At 44.5% G+C, this 24,130-nt stretch overlaps 1 protein-coding gene across 8 annotated transcripts in view; it reads left to right on the top strand.

Moving 5' to 3' along the window:
- INPP4A (inositol polyphosphate-4-phosphatase type I A) overlaps positions 1-24,130 on the top strand; it is a 140,184-nt gene that overhangs the window by 77,688 nt on the left and 38,366 nt on the right. For 3 of the 8 annotated variants that reach the window (XM_069495010.1, XM_069495004.1, XM_069495007.1), the window contains 10 exons: positions 7,444-7,562; positions 9,816-9,932; positions 10,211-10,290; positions 12,153-12,264; positions 13,194-13,284; positions 13,751-13,898; positions 17,231-17,361; positions 19,218-19,322; positions 19,814-19,922; positions 22,254-22,268. In XM_069495010.1, the coding sequence (XP_069351111.1) occupies positions 7,444-7,562; positions 9,816-9,932; positions 10,211-10,290; positions 12,153-12,264; positions 13,194-13,284; positions 13,751-13,898; positions 17,231-17,361; positions 19,218-19,322; positions 19,814-19,922; positions 22,254-22,268 (1,027 nt within the window). Of the gene's footprint in view, positions 1-7,443; positions 7,563-9,815; positions 9,933-10,210; positions 10,291-12,152; positions 12,265-13,193; positions 13,285-13,750; positions 13,899-17,230; positions 17,362-19,217; positions 19,323-19,813; positions 19,923-22,250; positions 22,269-24,130 lie in introns of all 8 variants that reach the window. The other 5 variants (XM_069495012.1, XM_069495011.1, XM_069495005.1 and 2 more) reach the window with 2 other exon arrangements.

Below are 24,130 nucleotides of genomic sequence, written 5' to 3'. Positions count from 1 at the left end.
TTGAGGTACAGTGAGCTGTGATTGCGTCACTGCACTCCAGCTCAGGCAACAGAGTAAGACCCTATCTCTAAAAATAAAAATAATAAAAAAAAAAAAGAACAATCGAAGAAAAAGGACAATCTTAGAAATTTAAAATATGATAGACAAAATTTAAGATAGGGGATAGTCAAGGAAGATAGTCAAGGAATTCTCCAAGAAAGTAAAATTTTAAAAACAAAATAGAAAATGGGTAAGAAATAGAAATGAAAAATTAGAAAGTAAATCTATGAAGTCCAACATTTAGAAGAAAAAAATAGAAAAGAATCTAATAGAGGGAGTTACAAAGAAATAACAGAAGAAATCTCTCAGAACTGAAGAATATGTTTCTAGGTTTAAAATGCCTGCCAGGGCCCAATACAATGATGAAGGAAACCCATAACAAGGTTATCATGGTGAAATTTCAGAACATTGGGAATAAAATGAAGATCCTAAAAGCTTCCAGAAAGAAAAGGATCAGGAATAAACTAGCATGGAGCATCTCAGTGACACTGGAAACATGAAGACGGAGAGACAATACCTTTAATTACATTTCCAACCTAGAATTCTCTGCCCAACCAGACTATCAATCAATTGTGAGGGTAGAAGGAAACTTGTTTCAGCTGTACAAAGTCTCCCATAAATTTACTTCCCTTGCGTTCTTTTTCTGGAAGTTAGTGGAGGATATGCTCCACCCAAAAGAGGGAATAAATTGAGAAAAAGAAGTGGTGGGACCCAAGACACAGGGTCCTCACATGAGAGAAGTACAAGAAATCTCACATGGCTCATATTGGATAATATTTGCTTAACTTTAATCATGCAGAATGTGGATTTAACAAAAAAATGAGATAAAATTATTCAGTGTATAGAGAGAATGAGCGTTCATATGAGTGAGTTAAAAATCTTTATCCCCTATAATAAAACTCAGGACATTTCTGATTTTGGTGAACCAAAAGTAGTAATGCATGTTAATTAGACACATGGAGGATGAAACAGCTTAAAAAGGTGAGGATGAATTAATTTTATGTTAAGTAAATTTTACCACAATTTTTTAAAAAATAAGGAGCAGGAGCTCGATGATTAGGCAAATGTTTTGACTTTAAAAATAAGTAACAGTTGAAAATTTTAAAATTTAGTGTGTGCTCTTTGTAAAACCTTTAATGCAGAAAATGTTAGAGGAAAAGAAAACTATTGGAGAGAGATAATTAGTTGGCATTTTAGGTATATACCCTTCCAAATGTCTTTTTTTTTTTTTTTTTTTTAACCCTCACAGAGTGCTGTGTAGAAATTCTTAATGATTTTGGTATGGAAGTGATGGGATTATTTACAAACACGTCATCCTAGTGTTCTTCACATGCTTTTTCCATGTAGCAAAATACATTTTTATTTTAATATACATACATCCTGCTTCATCATTTTGGATGCCACATAAAGTCTATTATACAGCTGTGCCATGCTTATTTAAACCAGTGTTGGACATTTAGGTTCTTTCCAGTTTGCCATTATAAACACCACCACAGTGAATATACTTGTACATAGATTTTTCATATATCTTGCTGATTATTTCCTTAGGCTAATCTCTTGGATATAAAATTGCCGAGTCAAATGTATGCACTTGAAATATGTTTTGCTAGTTTGTCTCAACAGCATTTAGCTGGGATTGCAGATGATCAGGTTGGAGAGATGAGGCATACATATCAGAGGTTTATGGTTTCTATGGAAATACACCAAATGAGTGATGTAAGTGATAAACAGAAGGGACATGACTGTGGGCTGCTCAGAGAAAACTTCATGGAAGCTATGGAACTTGAGCCAGGAATTAAACATTGGTTGAAATTTAGATAGGCTGGATGGGCGGTGAGGCCAGAAGAGAATGTCACTTGTAGGTAGGCGTATTTTGAAGGTGGCCATGGGCCCATCAGCCCTTAAAGTAATATCAATCTTCCTAGCCTTTGGCCACCTGTTATACGTCAGTCCATCTGCCATCACTAGTGCCTGAAAGACCCAAATATTCTGACCTTGTGTGGGTGTTGAGAACCCACACCTGATGGGAGAGCAGGCAGAGAGAGACCACAGGTCTTTTAAGGACACTTTGTACCTTAAAGGAGTGAGAGCACGTGGACCAGTCAAATAAGGGATTCCTACTGAGGCAGACATAGTAGAAGAAAACCTTAAAGCCTCTAGAAGAAAACATGGGAGAATTCATAACCTTAGTAAGAGCAAAGACTTCTTGGACAGAACACAAAAAGCACTAACTCTTTGTTTCGATTTGCTATTGGTGCCATAATGAATTACCGTAAATTTACTAACTTAAAACAATACGAATCTATTATCTTACAGTTCTGTTAGGTCAAAAATCCAATGTACTTTGCTGGGTCTTTGCTTAGAGTCTCATAGTGCCAAATTAAGGGACATCAGGGCTGCATTTCTTTCTGAGAGCTCTGGGGGAGCTTTGCTCATTCGGGTTGTTGGCAGAATTCAGTTCCTTGTGGTGTTAGGATTCAGGACCCCATGTCTTTGCTAGCTATAGTTAAGGCTCATCCCCCACTCACAGAGGTGTCCACATCCCTCTTGGGGGCTTCTGGCCACCTTCCTCCATCTTCAAAGCTGGCAGTGGCAGGTTGAGTGCCTTTGATGCTTTGAATCTCTTGTGTCTCTTCTTCCATTGTCATATCTTTATGATTCACCCTTCAATTGTTTCAGGTCTCTGGAAATTAAAGGCTTTCACTGTGGGGAGCATTTATGCAAGAAAAAAGTTTTATGGTACTTTAACTTGCCTTATTTTCATCTTCCTCTCCCCAGTTCCATGATAGACTTGAAAACCAACAGCCCTGAAATCATGGTGAATACCCCCAGCCTACAAGTCACTGGAGGGATTAGAGCCCCTTTCTAAGAGAAGTGTTATTATTTGACCTGTCTGGCAGTTCCCTGGAAAACCCCACTTATAGTGCTTGTCTTTATTTGGCCTAACTCATAATTTAACCAATTGGAACAGCTTTTTCCCCCCTGTTAGTGTTTGTCAATTGTTTAACATACACTGCCTGAAGCAGTAATGACAGTTGGAGAAAACAAAAGCTGACAAAAAAAAAAAAAAAAAAAAAAATCCTTAAAAGGGAAAGCTGGGGAGTGAGATCTCACAGGGATCTTTGAAAAGCTCTAACATATTCCTGGGAATCTCGAAGCCAGTGCATGTGCAGGCTGTGCATGTGTCCAGGGCTGTGTGCATGCTCAGGAAGGATTTGAGAAAGCCCTAAGTAGTCACCTCAGATTGACCCTGAAGTTCTGTGTAAGCAGGAAGTGAAGGCTAAGACAGAGATGAAACTGCTTGCCTGCACATTGACCGTGGACCTCAGTACACACACAGGGACTCTCAGCAAAAGCTGCAACAAAGGTCTGTGATTCCTGGTGTTCAGGGAAATCTCTGTCTCATCATTATCTGACCAGTAAGCTAATGAAGCAGTCACTGCAGTGGCCACATATGACAAAGAATATTACTTTATAGAATTAGATCAGGAAAGTCTCTGAACAAACAGCAACACAGAAAAGCAGCAACAGCAAATCTTCTAGAAGGGGGAGAATCTGATTTCCAGAGTTTCCACCTTATATTATTTAAAATGTCTAGTTTTCAACAAAAGATTATGAGACATTGCAAAAAAGCCAAGAAAGTATGGCCCATATGTGGGTCAGCGGGGGTAGGGGGCACCAAAGAGTCACTAGGAACTGTCCCCAAGGAAGCACAGATGTTTGACTTGGTAGACAAAGATTTTAAGTCAGCTATTTTAATTATGTTCAACGAACTAAAGGAAACCATGTCTACAGAACTAAAGGAAAGTATTAGAACAATGTTTAAAATGTAATAGTCATTATAAAATTATGAATTCTCAGAAATACGAGACAAGAACTGTGAACAGAAAGAAACAATAGAAACAGACCCGCAAGAGCTCCGGATATTAGTGTTAATAGACACACTAAAATAACTTTATTGACTATGTGTCTTAGTCAGTTTGGGCTACTATAACAGAATATCTTAGACTGAGTAGCTTAAACAACAGAAATTTATTTCTCACAGTTCTGGAGGCTGGAAAGTCCACATTAAGACATCAGCAGATCTGTTGTCTGGTGAGGGCCAGCTTCCTGGTTTGCAGATAGTTGTCGTGTTGTATCTTTGCATGGCAAAGAGCAGAGCTGAGGGAGCAAGCTCTCATGTCTCTTCTTTAAAAGTCACTAATCCTATTCATGAGGACGGTACCCTCATGACCATATCACTTCCCAAAGACCCCATCTCCTAATACTATCACATTGGGACTTATGACTTCAACATATACATTTGGGGAGGGACACAAACATTCAGTCCATAACACTATGTTAAAGGAGAATAAAGACATTGAACATTTCATCAGAAAACTAGAAACCATCAAAAGAACCAAATGGATATTCTAGAATTAAAAAAATAAAGTAACTGAGTTTTAAAAATCAATAGGTGTGTCTAAGAAGCATATTAGACACAGTTGAAGAGAAAATTAGTGATTTTGGATATAGGTGAAGAAGGAAATTTCCAAAATGAAGCCAGAGAGATAAAATAATGGGGAAAAAATATTAGAAGAGAGTGTAAAAAGCATAAAGAACACAGTGAGAAAGTCTAATATACATTCATTTTGTGTCCAAGAAGGGACACAGAGAAGGGTTAGAAGCAGTGTTTATAATTGAACACTTCTCTCAAACTAATACTAATAAAATACAGCAAGTCATCAAATAAATAAAAATAGAATATACCTAAATACATCATAAAACCACTGTAAGCCAGGTTCAGTGGGAAAACCATAAAAGCTACCAGAAAACACACACAGCACTCAAAGTAACAATAATTAGACTGACTGCTGACTTCATAACAGAAAAAAACAGAAACCCAGAGACAGTATGTATAAAGGGCTTAGAGAAAATAACTACCTAGAGAAAATATCCTTCAAGAATTAAGGTGGAATATGATATTTTCAAACCATAAAAGCTGCAAGAATATGTCAACACAAGACATGTAGCATAAACAATGCTGAGAGATGTTCCTCAGTAGAAGGCAGATGATTCCAGATGGGATGTTCACTGATGTAGAAAGGATTCAAAATCGAAAAACATGAGGAGGGATTTGGGGTAAATATCTGGATATAGCTACATGAATAGTGTCTACATAAAATACATACACAAATGTGCGTGCTAACAGAGATAGCAGATGTGACAATATTAACAACAGACAAAATGTAATTAGAGCCCAAAAAAAGAGAGTTTGACATGTTTGTGATGGATAGACCATCACAGCTACTTTTGAAGGACAGCGATGGCCCATAACTTACTCCAAATGAAGGTGACGAAGAAATCTTCTCTACTAAACTCTCTTCAAATCACATCAAGGCATTGCTCTCAGTGCCTACCCTACCAAATTTGTTTCTTCTCATTTCCTTTATTTGTATTTTCCTAATTGTCTTTTAATCTGTCATTTTTGTTCTGATTTCTTTCATCTCTATTAGTGTCTTCCATCCCATCCCTTTTCAGCTTCTTGCTTTTCCTCTGCCTTTGTCTCACCTGCTGTGGGTACAAGAATGTATTTTTTAATTAGAGTTAATAATTTTTTGTTTTTTCTGTTTATTTTTAAAGTAAGATAAAATATACATGGTATAAAATTTATTCTGTGGCATCAAGTACATTCACATGTTGCTTGACCAGAGAGATACATCTGAGAAATGCATCGTTAGGTGATTTCCTTGTGCAAAAATCACAGAGTGTACTTACACAAACCTAGATGGTCCAGCCTGCTACACACCTAGGCTGTATGGTATAGCCTATTATAGGCTTCTAACCTGTACAACATGTTACTGTACTGAATACTGTAGCAGCTGTAACACAATGGTTAAGTATCTGTGTATCTGAACAAGGAAAAGGTGATGGATTGCTATGCTGTCACTTGGCAATAGGAATTTTTCAGCTCTATTATAATCTTATAGGACCATCATCAAATGTGTGGTCCATCATTGACCAAAACATCGTTATGTGGCTCATGACTGTTTATTCACATTGTTGTACTACCATCACCACCATCCATCTTCATAACTTTTTTCATCTTGATAGACTTAAATAGAGTTAATAAATTTTTACGTTCTTTATTCTTAATTTAAAAGGGAAAAACTGAACATTCTATTTCTAAATTAATCCCACCAAAAAAGCTAATTGTTTTTATTAGTGTTGAACTTTGATTTACCATATATTTCATCAATTCCAAGATGTCCTTTTTTTTCACATTTTAATCTCTCTTTAATGAGGAAAAGTCTTACAATTGATGGCATATCCTAGTTTAATAGCAATGGGCTTTTTTTCCCCTTTCACAGCACATTTTACAACAGGGAGAATGTTACATTCAATGACATATGACCATTTTTTCCTGTGGGTCACTTCTGGGATAGAATTATCTGAGTCTTGTAATCTATTTCAAAATACTTAGTCCAATACATTTTTCTAACTGAAATGATTCTACAAGGTACTTTAGTTCTGAAAAGTAACAATTTTAATAATCTTGCATTTAATATGAGTCAGGAGAATAAATGACTGACTGACTTTTTAAAATAAGCATTAGGCTGGTTGCAGTGGCTCATTCCTGTAATCCCCGCACTCCAGGAGACTGAGGCAGGCGGATCATTTGAGCCCAGGAATTCAAGACCAGCCTGGGCAACATAGTGAGACCATGTCTCTACAAAAAAAATTAGCTGGACATGGTGGTGCATGCCTGTAGTCCCAGCTACCCGGGAGGCTGAGGCAGGAGGATCGCTTGAGCCCAGAAGTTGGAGGCCACAGTGAGCTATGATTGCATTGGTGCACTCCAGCCTGGGTGTCAGAGTGAGACTCGGTCTCTAATAATAAAAAATAAATTTAAAAAAGACTGTGTTTATTTTGCTATAAAATTTTAATTTTCTTCTAGCATACATCTATCTGCACACCAAGATACACGGGGCACTGTAAGTTTAGAGTTGGCCAAAGCAGTCATAGGATGCAGACATGTGCAGCTTGTCTTAGATTTCACAGACCCTGTGGCTCCTTCGCTCAATTGGTTAGAGTTCAGTTCGTTATTGAGGTCAAACTTGAGGGGTCAGACCCCAAATGAGATTATTGGCTTTATGTTCCACTCCATGGACACAGAAAGTCCCCTTCAACACAGCCTTCCACTGCAGTTATGGCATTGCTGTCAGCAAGGGTGGTGGGGGCGGGGAGTGAGAAGAGATTTGTTTCAATTTTTAAAATCATCTCCCTGTGACAACTGACAATGTGATGATCTCATCCCTTAGAATGTCATTTACTCTTTGTGCTTTCTTTGGGTGTATTTGGAACAGAGAACTAATGGGAACCTGGTTTTAAAGGATTCATTTCTTTCCCTTCTTGGTTCTGTAGCTTGCAGTGAGCTGCATACTCCATCGCTAGATCGAAAACCAAATAGTTTTGTGGCAGTGAGTGTAACCACCCCTCCTCAGGCATTCTGGACGAAGCACGCGCAGACGGAGATCATTGAGGTGGGTGTGGCTGGTCCCTCTCCTCTGAGGGAGCCCCAAGACAGGCTCAAGTGGGATTTCTAGCCCTGGTGAGCGGTCTGTTCAGTTACCTGAGCACCTGTCGCTGCAGTTATATTTATGTGAGTTGTTGCTGTTTCCCCCTGGGTTTTCAATACATCGATATTTTCCATCACACTCATCTGGGTGGCATTTGTATTTGCCATCTCCTTTATAACTATTGGCTGGTTATTTTTGAACAATGATCCCATAAGGTTGATTGCCTTTTAAGAAGTAAGACCTAAGTCTTCCTTGTCATCTCCAGTTGGCTGCTACTTTTGGAGAGTTGTGCTCATTAATCAAAGCTTGGAAGAGTGTTAAGTATTAACCAACCCTCTCGCCCAGACATACCCCTTTTTTGTTGGTTTTTGTTTTTACAGCCCTTTCAGTTTTATGGTATGTGTTCAACTGCTTATATTAAATGATACACATTCACCAAGGGAATTTTATAAAAATCCTCCTAGATAATTGAGCATATTACGTAAGTTATGACACTAAGTGTAGGAGTTGCTAGCATGAGATTCTGCAGGGTTTTATTTGTAATGTGAAGAATTACCAAACAAACTTAAACTGCATTTTGCCTTCTTCCCCAGTTGTGCAGTTTAGAAACTAGCCCACTCTTTCAGTCTCTTAGAAACTTGTCCAAGTTCAGGACAACAGTTCTGTTTTCTAAGCGTTTGTTGAGCACTGCCTACCCATCTGGCACAGTGATGGGCACTGTGGGTGATGCAGAGACCACTGGAGCACAGTTCCTACCCTGAGGAGTTGATCAGCCTGTGGCTGAGGAGGCAGAAATGAATGTGGCTGGTCCCATACACAGCAGAGTGTGGGAAGTGTCAGAGCACAGAGAGGAGGCAAGGGTCCCATCCAGCTCTGAAGGTCAGAGCAGCCTTCCTAGGGTGGGGCTTCTTGAAGTGCTGCTTCAGTAGGTCTGGGGTGTGGCCCAAGACTGCATTTCTCACAAGCTCCCAGGTGGTGCCCGTGTGGCCAGTCTGGGAACTACATATTGAAGGGCCTGCCAAAGTTCTGTGGTAGTTCTGCAAAGGTATGATGATAAGAAAGCAGCTTGCAGGTTTGGGGGCTAACTGTATCCTGTTCAGTGTGTGTGAAAAGCACAAGTAGAAGAGCAAGGACAGGATGCCTTGAAGGCCAGGCCAGGGAGTTTGTAACGCAGCAGCGGGTAGCATGCCCTTGCAGGCTTTTGTGCAGGGGAGTCACCTGACCTGATGTCCTAACTCGGACAGTTGTTTGGGGAAATGATGCAAGACCTGACTTTGGCAGTGGGAGGGAGGAAAGAAAAGTGCACATGAGAGAGGCTCTAGAAGTAGAACTTGCAGGAGGAGTTCACGGTCACTGGGTGTAGAGAATGACAGAAAAGAACACACCAAAGCAGATGCCCAGGCTTTTAGCCTGCTTAGAAAGAGAGTTAGAGATGGCCGTAACCAAGGGTAGTTCGAGGGAGAGTTTGAGATGGGTTGAGGCTTCTGCAGGCCACCCAGAAGGGGCGGTCCAGCAGCTCTGACAGATTCTACCTGGAGCTGCAGAGAGAGTAAGTGGCCAGAGGCACGGACATTACAGAAGGTACAACAGAAACCGTGAACAGTTTGGCTGAGGTAGTTAACCATTGGCTGAGAAAGAGAATATTGTATTATGGGGCTTTGGGGGCAGGGCTAAGCTGCCAGGAAATAGCCACCTAGAAACTAGCAGCTGGCCCTAAAAAAAGGATAGCTTTAAAAAAGTCAGGCCTTAATTATTCCAAACACAGGCTTCTAGAAATACATAATAAACCACTTAAGCCATTCATTTCCTCTGTTCCTGCCTGTTTGTCTTAAAGGGACAACCCAAAGTAGTAGGTCCAAATATGTAACACACCTTAAGTTGTAAACTAAGAATGCATATGGATATTCACCTCATTTCAATTTTAGAAAATTGCTCCTACTGAGTGTGAGACCCTTAGAAACAAGCCCTTAGGCACAGCTTGTGCAATGGGCCTGTTTGTTGTATGTGGATCTGTAATGGTCTATGTCAGACTACTTTTTCCTCTTTTAGAAAGCAGTTTTTTGGTTGTAGGCATTCATTTAAGCTGCCATTAGCAATTGTGTTGATTCAAGTCTGTAAGAATGTTAGTTTCTTATTCTCAAAATGTTGGTGTATTTCAAAAGCAAGTACTTTAAAAAATCCAATTCCGTATTCTAATGATTTCCTTTTCTGTTCTAGGGAACCAACAATCCTATATTTCTAAGCAGTATTGCCTTCTTTCAAGACTCTCTTATCAATCAGATGACACAAATCAAACTATCTGTATATGATGTCAAAGATAGATCTCAGGGAACAGTTAAGTAACGTGTGGTTTGTGGGATTTTTTTCCTTTTTTTAAAATTATGTAATCGTTTGAGAAGCGAACACAGATTGACTTCACTACTAGCTCACAAATTAACTCATGTCTAAACATATTTGTCTTCGAGAATTTCTGAGCATCTCTATTGGCTGCTGACATGAGGGTAAGATGTGTTGTGGAAACTAGCCAGCCGGACTCCCTGGGGCCATGGTAATTGAATCCGAGGCAAAGCCAGCGCACTAATGCAGTGTGTCTCTTCCCTTCTCTTCCTCAGATGTATTTACTGGGCTCTGGAACATTCATTGTCAAAGATCTGCTCCAGGACAGGCATCATAGGTTACATTTAACACTAAGGTTGGTGGTATTTAATTTTATTCTTTTGAAAGGATCTAGAATTATGAGGTCCAGGGACAGATGGGGAGAGGCCCCGTTTCCTATGCTGAGAGCGCACCCTGCCCCCCACCAGAGGCCAGTTTGGGGGATGTGGTTGTCTACTGAAGCAAAGGAATTACTCAGCCTATCAGAGGCCTGTCAGGTACTGGAAATTTGTGGCATTTGTAGGAGATAGGAGCACAGCTATGGTCAGACCTAAAGGAAAGCCTAGATATCTAATAGTACTAAATGTGTTTGTCTGTTACCTGTTCCCTCCCAATAGAATATAATCTCCCAAACAGCAGGGATTTTTGTCTGCTTTTCTTCATTGCTGTATCCCAAGGTCCTAGAACAGTACCTAGTGCTCAATAAATATTTGTTGACAGAATGAATGAATGAAAGGGAATCCCCACACATACACTCTGGGAAGATGAAAGATGCCAAGATGTCAACCCTTCCAAATTCATTTTAGGGGAAATTTCCAGCAAAGCCCCTGACATGGTGTTCTGTTTTTCAAAATAATGTAAAAAGTGGAAAAGAGTCCAAAATAGCAAAGGCGGCCTGGCATGGTGACTCACGCCTATAATGCCAGCACTTTGGGAGGCCAAGGAGGGAGGATCACTTGAGCCCAGGAGTTTGAGACCAGCCTGGGCAACATATTGAAGCCTTGTTTCTACCAAAAAAATTTAAAACTTAGCCAGGCTTGGTGGTACACGCCTGTAGTCCGAGCTACTCAGGAGGCTGAGGCAAGAGGATCGCCTGAGCCCAGGAGTTCAAGGCTACAGTGGGCTATGATTGCACAGCTATACTCCAACCTGGGTGACAGAGTGAGACCCTGTCTCCAAAAAAAAAAAAAAAAAACCCCAACAAAGAAGATTTGACAAAGAAGATTAAGACCCTTCAATAGCAAAACATTCTGAAACTATTGTAAATAGTGTTGCAGGCATTGGCTGTCCAATCAGTGGACAGGACGAGAGCCCCGGGGCAGCCCTTAGGATGTATGAAGAACTTGATTCAGGAAAAAGGAAGAATCTTAGGTAAAAATAAGAGGGATTGTGTGAGGGAAAGGGATGTTGGAGAAAAATATTTAGGTACATCATATGCCAGAATTAATTCTAGTTAGGTCAGAGTTAAATGTGAGAAAGGGACCTCATTCTTTGTAAAAAGAGTTAAAGATGACTATTGAACAGATAGTATGGGGAAGGACTTTTCTAGGCATGAGAACAATGAGAGAGTCACAATGGAAATGGTCAGTTGGTGTGACCATATAAAAATTTAGAACATGGCTAAGTTAAACATAAATAAATAAAAAGCCTGAGACCCCCCTCCCCCCCCTCGGCTGAATCATATGGGCCCAGGCAGCTTGGCGTGCAGGCCTTGGCCTTGGCCTTGGCCCTGGCCTTGGTCTTAGGGCTAAGCAAGGTATGAGAGTAGAGTGAAAAGGAACAGAAAGGGGTCCAGTGCCAGAAAAAGGTGCTCTCCAGTCCTGACTCTGAGATGTGTCCCCATCACCCTCTGGGCAGGGGTGAGCTCGGGCTGGTGGCAGCTCAGGAGCAGCACTGGCTCCTCTTCAGGGAAGCCCTCCCCAACTTCACCTGGCACATCCACACTTCTCTGTGGTGCTTTGTCCCCTCTCAGATGCAGCCCTTCTCTGTGCCCCGTGGGTTTCCTTATCTGCGTCCCCTAGAGGGAAACTGCATGTAGCGAATGCTAACTGACTGACCTGTTGGCTAGGCCCTGCTGCTCCCAGGACCCCCGATGACCCAGGGTGGCTGGGCTGTGCATTTAAGCAGAAAAGAAGCACAGTCGCCACACTGCTCATCAAAGCACATTGCTTCTTGCAGGTCTGCAGAGAGTGACCGTGTGGGTAACATCACTGTTATTGGCTGGCAGATGGAGGAGAAGTCAGACCAGCGGCCCCCTGTGACCCGGTCTCTGGACACTGTCAATGGGAGGGTCAGTATGCCACCTTCCTCCTCTCCCTTAAAAAGAGCAAGAGGACCTGTCCATGTGGACTTAGCCTCTGTGCTCAGTGAAGGGCAGGGCCTGCTGCTTAATCCAACCCCCTCCCCACCAACCCACCCAGCAGGATGCTCCAGTTCTCCCCAGGCACATCTCGCAGTAGGGAGCAAAGGCTCCCAGCCTGCCAGGCTCTGCTGCCCTGGAGCCTGTGTCTGCTCCGGATACCACGCTGGCCACCTCTAAGTGTGGGAGCGAGTAGGCAAGAGCCCTGCCGGAGGAACTGCAGCTGGGAGGGGAGACTGAGAGGTGTGGCGCATGAGCAAAGAGGTGTTTGAGACCTGGGTCATCTGTTAGTTTGTTAATGTCCTCCTCTGCCAGACCCATGTGCCCTGCAGATGCCTTGCACGCACCCCACCTTCTCAGCACCCTTTCCCTCTCCCCTGTCCTCTCCCCTTATCCAACACACACCCTCCTACACCTCCTCTCATGCACATTCTCACACAGACACTCTCATGCTCTCAAAGGAGAAATCTAATTTAAGAGCCCCAACACAGAGAAGTAGTCATTGTTGTAAAATACAGAGATATCTCATTTTACCCCAAATAAGCCCATAATGTTAGCTCTGGAATATTCCTTGGCATCCTCTATTCCCTTCCTTTCATTTTATACATTAGGACACCAAAACACAAGGTGAAATGACCGAGAAGATATGCATGTCTAGGTAATTATGTATGCATGGAGTATGTTCAGTACACTGGGAGATGGATGAATTTGTGGCTTGGGCAGCATGTTTGTTGTAGAGTTAATGGTGGATATTCATTTAAGAGTTCTTTTATTATGTACTTAGGCCACCATTTCTGCTGAGCGCTCTGAAGCCAGCTGAGTCTCACAGTTTTCTTGTGCTTTTCCGTACACATTATTAGATGGTTCTACCCGTCGATGAGAGCTTGACCGAGGCATTGGGAATCCGATCCAAATATGCTTCCTTACGAAAAGACACTTTACTGAAATCAGGTAAACAGCTTCTTCCATTGGTACTGTTGCCACTCTTGTGAGTGTCTACTCAGGCCCATGATTGTCACAGCCATGCACCCGTATTCTCACCTCTCTGCTTGTCAGCGAGCTGTTCTTTTTGCAGCATAGGAAGAGTTAGTAATACTCCGAGGAAGCCAGGTGCCTCCTTTGTTTCACTCTTTCTTGTTTTATGTTGGGTTTAGTGACTGATAACCTCCCTGCCCACAGCTGCTTGCACTTTAGAGTTAGTTACATGTTCTGGGATGAGAAGATTGCATGTTGCAATGGAGGAATGTTCAGGGTCAGTCACTTGGTGGGTTTTGGTTTAAGTGTTTTAATTCCCTTGAGATGAATGGTGAGAGGACTTGAAGGTGTCAGCATCATTGAGGGCCAGGGGAGGAGGACCCACGAGGCAGGTCTGCAGCCAGCTCTCACACTGCCTGTCTCCCCTGCCACCCCACCTCAGTGTTTGGTGGCGCCATCTGCCGCATGTACCGGTTTCCAACCACCGACGGCAACCACCTGCGGATCCTGGAGCAGATGGCAGAGAGCGTGCTGTCCCTGCATGTGCCCCGGCAGTTCGTGAAGCTCCTGCTGGAAGAAGATGCCGCCAGGTGAGGCCACATGGAAGGGCTGACCACCCATCACACCCATGTCATGTGCCGCTTCCATTCTGAGATGTGGTGGGCAGAGCACCAGCATTAGATGGGCTGAACTGCACACGCAGCCTCCACCCCTTGCTGGCTTTGTGGCCTTGGCTTGGCAGAGCCTCAGTTTGCTCATCTGTGTTACAGATTCCTGTACAAGGAGTTCATAAGACAGTATACTTGAAGCCCCAGATGTCTGCCCAGCACTCAGCACATCTTCCCTTCCCTTCCCCTCTTGTTCATCCTTCAGAAAGTTAGAAATGGCAGTCATTCTTTGGGCATAGCTGCTCAGATCAGTAGATTCCTAGGTTCGGGCCACAAAGATGAGGGCTCCGGAAGACTGAGTGTGACCCATAGGGCACGCTGGTCCCATAGAGCAAGGGTCTCAACCGCCCTGCATCTCTCAGCCCAGGGCATATTTTATCAGTCTGAAGGCAGGAAGATGCCTGACAGGTGGATCAGGCCCTGCAGATTATGTCTCTTGTCTCTCTCTGTCTTAGTCCATTTTATGCTGCTATAACAGAATACCAGAAACCAAGTAATTCATAATGAACAGAAATTAATTTGGCTTGTGGTTCTGGAGGCTGGTAAGTCCAAGAGCATGGTGCTAGCATCTGGCAGATGCCTTTGTGCTGTGTCATCCCATGGCAGAAAGCATAGCATGGCGAGAGAACTTGTGAGAGGGGGCTGAACTCACTTTTATAATAAAACTACTCCTGCAATAACCAACCCACTCCTGAGATAATGGCATTATTCTATCGATGAGGGCAAAGCCCTCATGACCTAATCACCTCTGAAAGGTTCTATCTCACAACACTGTTACATTGGGGATTAAGTTTCCAACACATGAACCTTGGGGGACACATTCAAATCATAGCCGTCTCAGACTGTCATTTCTACTCCTTGTCCTAAAAAGATAAATGTTAATTATAAACACAACAGAGGCATGAAAGAAAACAAGGCAACCAGAATCCTACTGTTTTAATACAGTTATCTTGTTTTAATTTTTTATCTTGAAAAAAATTAAAAGTTAAAAATTGCAAGAATAATGCAATGAGTACCCAAATTCCTTTCACCTAAATTTACCAATTCTTAGTATCTTGCTAATTGCTTTATCTGTACATATGCACATAGAGGTATTTAAAAATTTTCATTCCAGGCCGGGCGTGGTGGCTCACGCCTGTAATCCTAGCACTCTGGGAGGCTGAGGCGGGTGGATCGCTCGAGGTCAGGAGTTCGAGACCAGCCTGAGCAAGAGCGAGACCCCGTCTCTACTAAAAATAGAAAGAAATTATATGGACAACTAAAATATATATATATGCAAAAAATTAGCCGGGCATGGTGGCGCATGCCTGTAGTCCCAGCTACTCGGGAGGCTGAGGCAGTAGGATCGCTTAAGCCCAGGAGTTTGAGGTTGCTGTGAGCTAGACTGACGCCATGGCACTCACTCTAGCCCGGGGAACAAAGCGAGACTCTGTCTCAAAAAAAAAAAAAAAAAAAAAAAAAAAAATTTTCATTCCAGCCTTGCCTTATTTGTATATATTTACACAGTGACAGTTGCCTTTTCCATGTATCTTCACTTTTCATGTTTTAATTTTTAATTATGGCACAATTTCCCATGATGTGGTATATTACAACTTTAAAGAGTACATCCATTTAACAAATGCTTTAGTTCAGGGTTTTGTTGTTTTTAGCTGCAACCACGTGTCAGGCACTGTGCTCAGTGTGGGAGGCTTCTTGGTGAGCTCGACAGACTGTGGGAGGTGGTCAGACACAGAGCTGGGAGCCACTCGGGAGCTCCAGATGTGTCAGCCTGTGCTGGAAATCAAAAGGGAGCTGTAAGAAGGGGCAGGGTGATCTGAGCAGGCAAGCCTGTGTGAAATAGTGACATTAAACTGACACTGAGGCCTGAGAAGAGCTTCATGAAACACAGGACAAAGACATTCCAGAGAGAGTGGCCAGCAGCCATGAGGCAGCCCGAGCTCCTGTGTTCAGGAGTGGGCCAGCGGCTAGCAGTAGCCAGGGCCTTGGCTTCTCCACAGCCCTACCTGTGCTGGCTGTTCTTTTACATTAATTTTGCTATTTTAATAATAAAATGGCACAACTTTTTTTTTTTTTTAACTTCAGGCAATTTAGTAGATTCTCAAGAAGTTTTATGAAATTTGCTTTTTTCTGAAAGGAAAGCATGTGCATAGTATAAAAAGCCAAATAGTGTTGAAAAGTTTTTAACTAAAAACGTAACTCTTGGGGCCCTCTACTTTCTGATCTACTTCCCAGAAACAATCACTTTTTAGTGGATTTAGTGTTTACTGCTATATTTCTAAATATATACATATTTTCTTTATTAATCAGTTTCAAGTATTAGCTACTGATTTCCTGTGATGGGGATTTTAGGCCTTTCGTACTTTCCCAGTCCCCATTTTCCTAGTATGGTTATCCTTTTTTCTTTTTTTAATCTGTTTTGTGTTTTTGTTGTTATGATTATGGAGCTTTTATGTTATGTTGTTATGATATTCATTGCTAAGCTAAGTTTATATTTCAGTTCTTATACAGCTTTTATTTCTCTGAAGATAGCCATTCCTCTTCGTTCTTCTCTTCTTCCCCCCACTCCCTGCCCCGCCTCTGTCAAGCACCTACATATAGGACATGGCCAAGGCCAGCCCTGTCTGATTTGACCAGAAATGACACAGCAGGCCTCTTTTAGATTCAGGCAGCTCCTTACTTACATAGGCAGTGGAAGGAAGAATAGCCAAAGACGCCAACTCTTGTGGTCCTTGTCCTATACCCAAAAAGGACAATGCTGAGACAGAAGAGCCCAATGACTACAGCATGAGCTGAGGAGCCAGCTCTAGGCGGCAGCCGAGAGGTTTTATATTCTGCAGCGCTGTTCTCCTGGTGACAGGCAGAAGTCCACACCTCACTAGAACCTGGGCAGGCTGTGGTTCCAGCCTGTACCTGAGCAGGTACTTGCAGGGTCACCAGGGCACCATGGTGGAACCACTCACTGACAGCTTCTTTCCTCCCATCTCTACTTCATTCCCCTTAACACTCAACTGAATTTCTGTACAAAGCCTCTCCATACACTCCCCCACATGGTCAGTGGTCTGCCTGTCATGTAGCTGTCTGTCCTCACCCCCCACCCAGTCGCCCTTTACACTGGCAGTGTAACCATTGTCCTGGCCCGCCCTGGGCATCAGTGAGGTGTCCACGTACATTTTGGTTTCCTGGGTAGGGCTCTTGAGACTCCCCAGGGAAGTGAGCTAGTCCCACGGCCTGATGCGTGTGTGCCTTGCTTACAGAGTGTGTGAGCTGGAGGAGTTGGGGGAGCTGTCCCCTTGTTGGGAGAGCCTCCGGCGCCAAATCGTCACCCAGTACCAGACCATCATCCTCACGTACCAAGAGAACCTGACTGACCTCCATCAGTACAAAGGTGGGTGCGGCCCCGTCCAGTCAAAGCACACTGCGCTCCACGTCCCCGGCCAGAGATCTGGAACCCACGGTTGCTCACAAACTCCCACTGACAGGCACCTTAATGGATTTTTAAAAATAGCTTCTCATGTAGGTGTGAATTCTTTCAAATATGGGTTTTTCAGATCTTAATTAAAAAGACAAATCTGTGAATTGCAGTGAAAAGTCCTCCTGTGATGTCATCTGCCAAAACAGCCACTGTAGAGTGAAATTTAGGGGAGACAAAATCACCAGGCTATTACTGGTTTGTGTTATTTCTTCATCTTGGGCTAGTATCAGTGAAGTGAAGTGACCAAAAGGACATAGGATGCTTTCTAGATTTCCCGGTTTAAATAGTTAGTGGTACTTTTATTGAACATGTAAATTGTCAGGATGGAACTCTCCATTTTAAGGCTCAAAATAGTAAATGAAGTGCAAACATTTTCTTCTTGAAAGGTGCCATTTGATTTACAAAACAGTCTTAGATTTGGAAGACTGTTCTTAACTCGTTCCTCTTTTATTCCAAATGGAATGAATTTTCTTTGGTTTTTCATTACTTTATGTATTGCTTTAGCGTTTTGAATTATTCCCTGTCTTCAGATTCTTCTCTCTACATAATGGAATTTCAGGGTTTAAGGAAGATCATAACCCCTTAATGTGGTTTTGGTATAGAACATATGAACTTGGATGAGAAGCCAAATGTAGGGCTGACAAAGTGGTGTTGCCTAGGGTTGGTTTGAGTCTGAAGAGCACATCATTAAGGGAAGTGGCAGTGTTTGCCTGAAGGAGCTGAGGGACCTCTCCATGCCAGAAGTCTGTTACCCAGGAAAGTAGAAGCCCACATAACCTTGAGTTTTCTAGGGCAGAGCATCTCAAATGTCAGTGTGCATCTAAATCCCTTAAGGATTTTGTTGAAACATAGGTCTGGGATTCTGCATTTCGAACAGGCTCGTGAGTGCTCCTGCTGCTTTGTGGCCCACACCCTAAGTATTAGGCTCTAGAGAGCATCTCCTGTGGCAAGATGCACAACACACACTGCTTGCCTGTGGTTCATATGCTGGCCTGATAAATTTATTTTTTTTCACAAGACAGAATGTTTATTTCTTCTACTCTTCTGATTGTCAGTTCCATTTGTAATCCCTTTGTTTTGTAGGCATGTGTTTCTACACTTAATTAGTTATGGATTCTGATTATAGAAATAAGATCGTGGGTTCTTGTTACAAAACATTGTCTGACCTCCTTAACCAAACAAGCGTAAACAGGGGAACATGTTTAAGTTTGTGTTCCAGAGGGCTCGAGTCAGTGCTGTATTGCATTGGTTCATCTTGATGGACCTGGGTTTATCAGCAGAGCTGTTCATCGCTTTTCGGAACTGAGAGATGTTGCTCTAGCCAAACCAGTTTCTTTGATCTTGGATAATGGCCACCCCTAGGTTTGGAACAGGCAGTCTTTGGCATGGACCCCTTTGCTTTTTATAGTAGTGCTGACATCGTACTGCACAAAATCACATCTTTGTGTCAGATCTCAGCTGAGAGCTGAGTCATGGGAGGCACAGCATCATTACCACAGCCTTCTGAAGCTGACTGTCCCTGGCTCTGTTCGCCACCTAAGCACCCAGAGCCAGTCTCCCAGCCAGCAGGCTGCCCTCCCATCAACGTTGCACCCACCCTCCATCTGCAAATGAAATGTGTTCTTGGACAACTCAGAATTTTCTAGGCTACTGCCAACACATACCTACTTACATGCAGCAGCATCCTCTGAATACCATTCTTCTGCTTCCTACTCAGGAATGCAGAACACATGTTGATGGTCTTTGTTTTCTCATATTCTACTTCTTAGGTCCCTCATTTAAAGCAAGCAGTTTGAAAGCAGATAAAAAGTTAGAATTTGTTCCCACAAACTTGCACATACAAAGGATGAGAGTTCAAGACGATGGAGGATCAGGTACTTATTTTTCTGCCCCTCTTGTTGAATCACATTTCAATTCTTTTCTCCCTGGGTATTTGGTCCCTGAGTGCCCTGCGCCTGCCCCAGCTTCCCTGTATGTTCTGGGTGGCTTGCAGGAGAGACTTGTCACAAGGACCTTTGAAAGGTCTCTGTTAAAGAACTCAAATCCCTCCCCCTTGTCTCCCTGCTTTCCAGCTTCCCTTTGTGTTTCTGTGACATCCCAAGGAGGGGTACAAACAAGTATCATTGGGTACTTTCTTGCAGCCCCGTGTGGCTCCACCTGGAGACACAGAACCCCTCTTTGCTGAGATGATGGTGCTGGGCTCCAGCAGGCCCTTGAACAGCCCAAGCTGTGGGATTAAGGGAACCAAAATCTTCTTGGAGATGGGCTGGAGGGGCAGGAGCCAAGACTTGTGTGCATATCCCTGTAGCTGGCTTGTCCACAGGCCTGAGCCCAGAGTAACGGAGGAGAGCTTTCTGTCATTCAGATCAGAACTACGACGTCGTCACCATCGGAGCGCCAGCAGCACACTGCCAAGGTTTTAAGTCAGGAGGTCTCCGCAAAAAGCTGCACAAATTTGAAGAGACCAAGAAACAGTAAGTAGCCAGAAGGAGTTTGTGGTCCTTGTACAGCTGTCTGTTGCTTCCTAGTTTAAAAAAAAAAATCAGAATATGACTGCAAAAACATCCAGCCATCTGATCTGCTTTTGCGTGGCTGGAGGAGCTGCCTATGGACCTTGTATTGCTGTGTGTGTGTGTGTGTGTGTGTGTGTGTGTGACTGAGCTTTGTGGGTGATGAGGGCACTGGATTAATGGTCCCATTTCTGCAAAATGAACAGCAAATTGTGGTTCACCTTGAAGTGGTGCTCCAGGCACCACTGCTGGCTCATTGTCCTTTAGAATCCCCCGGTCAGTCATTTGAACTCCACAAGCATGAAGGCTGAAGCACATTTTCTTTCCTAAAGGAAAGCAGTCATAAACATTCCTAGTTTTTAAAAGATCCAGGGGGGTACACAGAGCTACCATCCTGAGAAGGAAACTGCCAGACAGGCAGAGTGGGGAAGGGTGTTTCAGACAAGGGCAAGGCAGAAAGACATGGCAGAAGCAGCGGATGCAGTGAGTTGTGGCCAGATGCACAGTGCTGGAGAGAGAGCTAAGGGGGAGAGCTGGTCTTGCTGCCAGCCTGCTCTATGCTGGGTGCTGCGCTGGTGACCAGGGATGCAGGGCCGACAGATCTAGGCGTGTCGTGGGAGCAGACGAGTCAGCAAGCACCATTTGGGTGAGCAGTGCCTGAAACATGCACACAGAGGGTGCTGGGGAGCATGGGGTAGGGCACTAGCCCAGCCCCGGGGGCAGCAGGGAGAGAGCCATAACCCTAAGCTGTTTTAGATGTGCGGGAGGCATTGGTGGTCTTCCAGAATGTCACCTGTCAAGACTTAAATGGAGTGGAGGTGATGAGTATAGATGATCCTGTAAGGTTCTGGGACAGACCATGAAGTAGAGGTCTCAGGTTTGTGGAGAGTAATTATGACTTGAGCATGTGTCTAGGCTGATAGGAAAGATGAAAGTGGGTGAGGTGGGGTGAGTAAGAAGAGGACATTGGTGGAGCAGGGTTCTGAGAGGATGGAAAGAGGCAGGACCAGGGAATTCACCCACAAGGGCTAAGAGAAGAAGGCGGGGTTGCAGAAAGATTTTTGAGGTGGGAAGGGACAGGAGGAGGTGTTGACCGATGGATGGCCTCTGTAGGACGTGGGTGGAAAGGGTGGGACTTATCAATTGAGAATGGAATGGCTTAAGGGAAGGTGAGCAAAGGCCCAGGGAGTGCCAAGATCATCCTGTGGATGATTAGTGGAGAGCTCCAGCAATCATGGTGGAGCTTGAGTCGGTGCCACTGTGGCTGGGAGTCGGGAAACTACTTGAGAAAACTGACCATGGATTGGATCAGGGTGGAGTGAGAGGTCAGGTTCATGGATGATTAGTGACTGAGGGGGTCAGGGATGCAGCTAGGAGGATCAAAGACCATGGGCAGGGCCGAATGGCTGAGCAGGGAACAGAGAAGAGTGCGTCCTGAGAAGTCACTATTCAGATGTGTGTACAGGCCGCCCTAGGCCAGCCCGGAGCCCAGCAAATCCTGGAAACGGAAGGAGGAGAAACCAGGCAGGGCCGTGGTTAGGAAGCAGAATTTCGGCATTCTCTGGGAGGCCCCCAGACAGCCTGCTTGATCTTGATTCTTCCCCACCAAGGGTGCTTCCCAGTGCAGACAAACCCCCTAACCAGACCTGCCTTAGGATTCACTGACACCAGTGTTCCTTAGGGAACTATGAAGACGACGAAGCTTCCTGTGCCTACTGCAGCTCTGCATAGCCAGTCACAAAGCGCGTGCCTGTCGCTCTGTTGCATGTTGTTGCCGTGTGGAGAGTGTGAGCGTGCGGTGTGAGGTGGCGCAGTGCTGTGATGGAGAAAGCCCTTTAATTCTGTGTGGCCAATCAAGAGAGCAGCCGCTTGGCTGGCTTTGTCCCAGGAAGGTTGGGGTGTTGATACCTGATAACTCTGCATGTTAACTTCAGAACGTATTTCCCCAAATACCTCTTTGGTGTCTTTCAAGTATATAATATAAATTTTTATTTAATTTTCTGCTAATGTCATCAAACCACTTACAGGTATGGTTTTCATCATTTGAACTTTCCTTTAAATGCAGAGGTCACTTGCCCCCTGGTGAGCTGTCTGCCTGGGGCTTGAGCACAGGCAGTGAGGCTGCTCTAATGAACAAGTACATTGGACTCTTGAGTTTGATCCTCCCCGTGTTGGGGCCTCCACAAATAATTTTAAGTATTTTGACAAAAAATAACAGCTTTTGAATTTTTTGTTTTGCATTTGGTATTTGCTAACAAACTGCTAATATTTCATTTTGGTTCTTTTCTTTAGCAGTTTTGAGGAGTGTTGGTGAGTTTTCTGTCTGTGGAGCGAGTGTCTGTTTGGGTCTTGCTCTCACGCAGAGAAAGCCTGTGCTGTTCCCAGCCCCACCCGTGCAGGTGTCACCCGCGGGCCCACCAAGGGCTCCAGTCGTACACCTCTGAGACAGAGTTCTCCCTTCCAACTGCAATGTTCTTTAATAATGAATAGCCTATCTCCAGTCTGCTCTTTTATCTTTAAAACCGGGCAGCAGTTTGTTGCTTTGCTCACTCTGAGAAAGGACCCAGTGTCTCCCGGGAAGAGGAAGACCTGGCCCAGGAAGCCCCCAGGCACTGGGATCTCAAATCAGCCCATCGCTATGGTTGGGAATCCCTTTCTGTGTTTTACAAGAGTCTTGAGGCTTTTCAGTTTTCACTTTATCGTTGCCTCTTGAATGAATGAAGCCAGCCTACATTTTCATACTTAATAATTTATGAAAAATTTTAAAACAGTTTTTAAAACCAGGGTCAGTTTTATCCCTAGGGCGGGGGTGGGGTGCAAACCAAGAACTAATCCAGCCGGGTGACTTTTTCCACTAGAGAATTAGATGGCAGTTAGAAACCACCATTTCTGTTGCCTGGGGGTCCCTACTGCTGCCCCAGGCCCAAAACAGGGGTTCTGCGTTGGCACTTCATTCGGAGACACCTGCAGCCCTTTGAGAAATGCTGCTGCCAGTGACCAATGAGGTTCCGGGGCTGTAGCTGGGCCCTGCCAGAGGTGTCAGGGCTCTGCTGTGAGCATCTGACAGCAGGAAGTCCTGTGGATACCCCCAAAACACCCAGGCCGAGGCCTCTCCAACTCTCCCCTGAGGGGGCCCTTCCTTCTCTGGGTATTTTAGGTATAAGGGAGGGAGGAGGGTGGCTGGGGAGGGTCACCGCTGCTCCTGCCTCTGGGAGGGGGAAACCCACAGCCACGTCTGCGGAAGTGGCCCCTTCAGGCGCCCCTCTCCTCCTTTTCTCTACTGGGGCCTCTTTGAAGGCCCCCCCTTTCCCATAGCAAAACAAATACTTAGAGGTAGGGCCTGGGGGCTGGAGTAATGGGCAGTGGGACAGGGAAAGCCAAAGGCCCAGCTGCCCCCAAGGCCTGCCCCTTGGTAAGTCTCAACCCAGGTGGTTTTGGTTGAACTTTGTCTGGAAAGTTCTTGAGGAACAAAACTTCCTCAGGTTCTCTCTAAGGACCTTCCACAGTCCAACCGGGGCCTGGTTACTCCCACCCTGTGCCCCCTCCTCCCATATACAAGACACCCCTGGGAGAGGTGGGGGATGGAAGGGAGGAGAGGAGCGATGAGCAGAGGGGCGTGTTTGCACCTGGACCTGTGGGGGCTGACTCCCAATCAGAGAGTGCCCAGCCTCCTAATCCTCCTTCCCTATGCAGAACCCAGCCCCATGGGAGCTCAGACTCTGCCCAGGCAACACTGCTCTACTTCTCATGTCCAGAGTGACAGTTGCTCGTCAGCTACCAGGCATTCCTGGCCAGCACCACAAGACTCACCCTTATGCTCACGTGGCATCTTCAGTTTAGCCCATGACCCCAGGTCTGGGTAGGTCTGAGTCAGGGGCTCTGGGGTGGTGGCCTAATGCAAGGCTGAAGGGCCATATCTAGGACACTGCCTTCTGGGGCTGCCCCAGGGGTTCATCAGAAGAGGTGGAACATAGGTAGGTAGTGGGACCAGGAGTCCCCCTTCCCCGGAGTTAAGATTCCTGGGAGTGCAAGTGTTGGGAAGCAGTAAGATGTCCACCCCCCCCCCCCACTTCCTTCATGTGGCTACCTCATTTTCGAACTAGGTAGTTGAGCACATGTGTTTGTATATTTCTGATCATCCCCGGACAACAGCTCTTTGAAATTTGCCCTTT

Source organism: Eulemur rufifrons, chromosome 19 (genome assembly GCF_041146395.1).
Source record: "Eulemur rufifrons isolate Redbay chromosome 19, OSU_ERuf_1, whole genome shotgun sequence".
NCBI lineage: Eukaryota > Metazoa > Chordata > Mammalia > Primates > Lemuridae > Eulemur > Eulemur rufifrons.
This window is presented reverse-complemented; position numbering and strand designations above follow the sequence as displayed.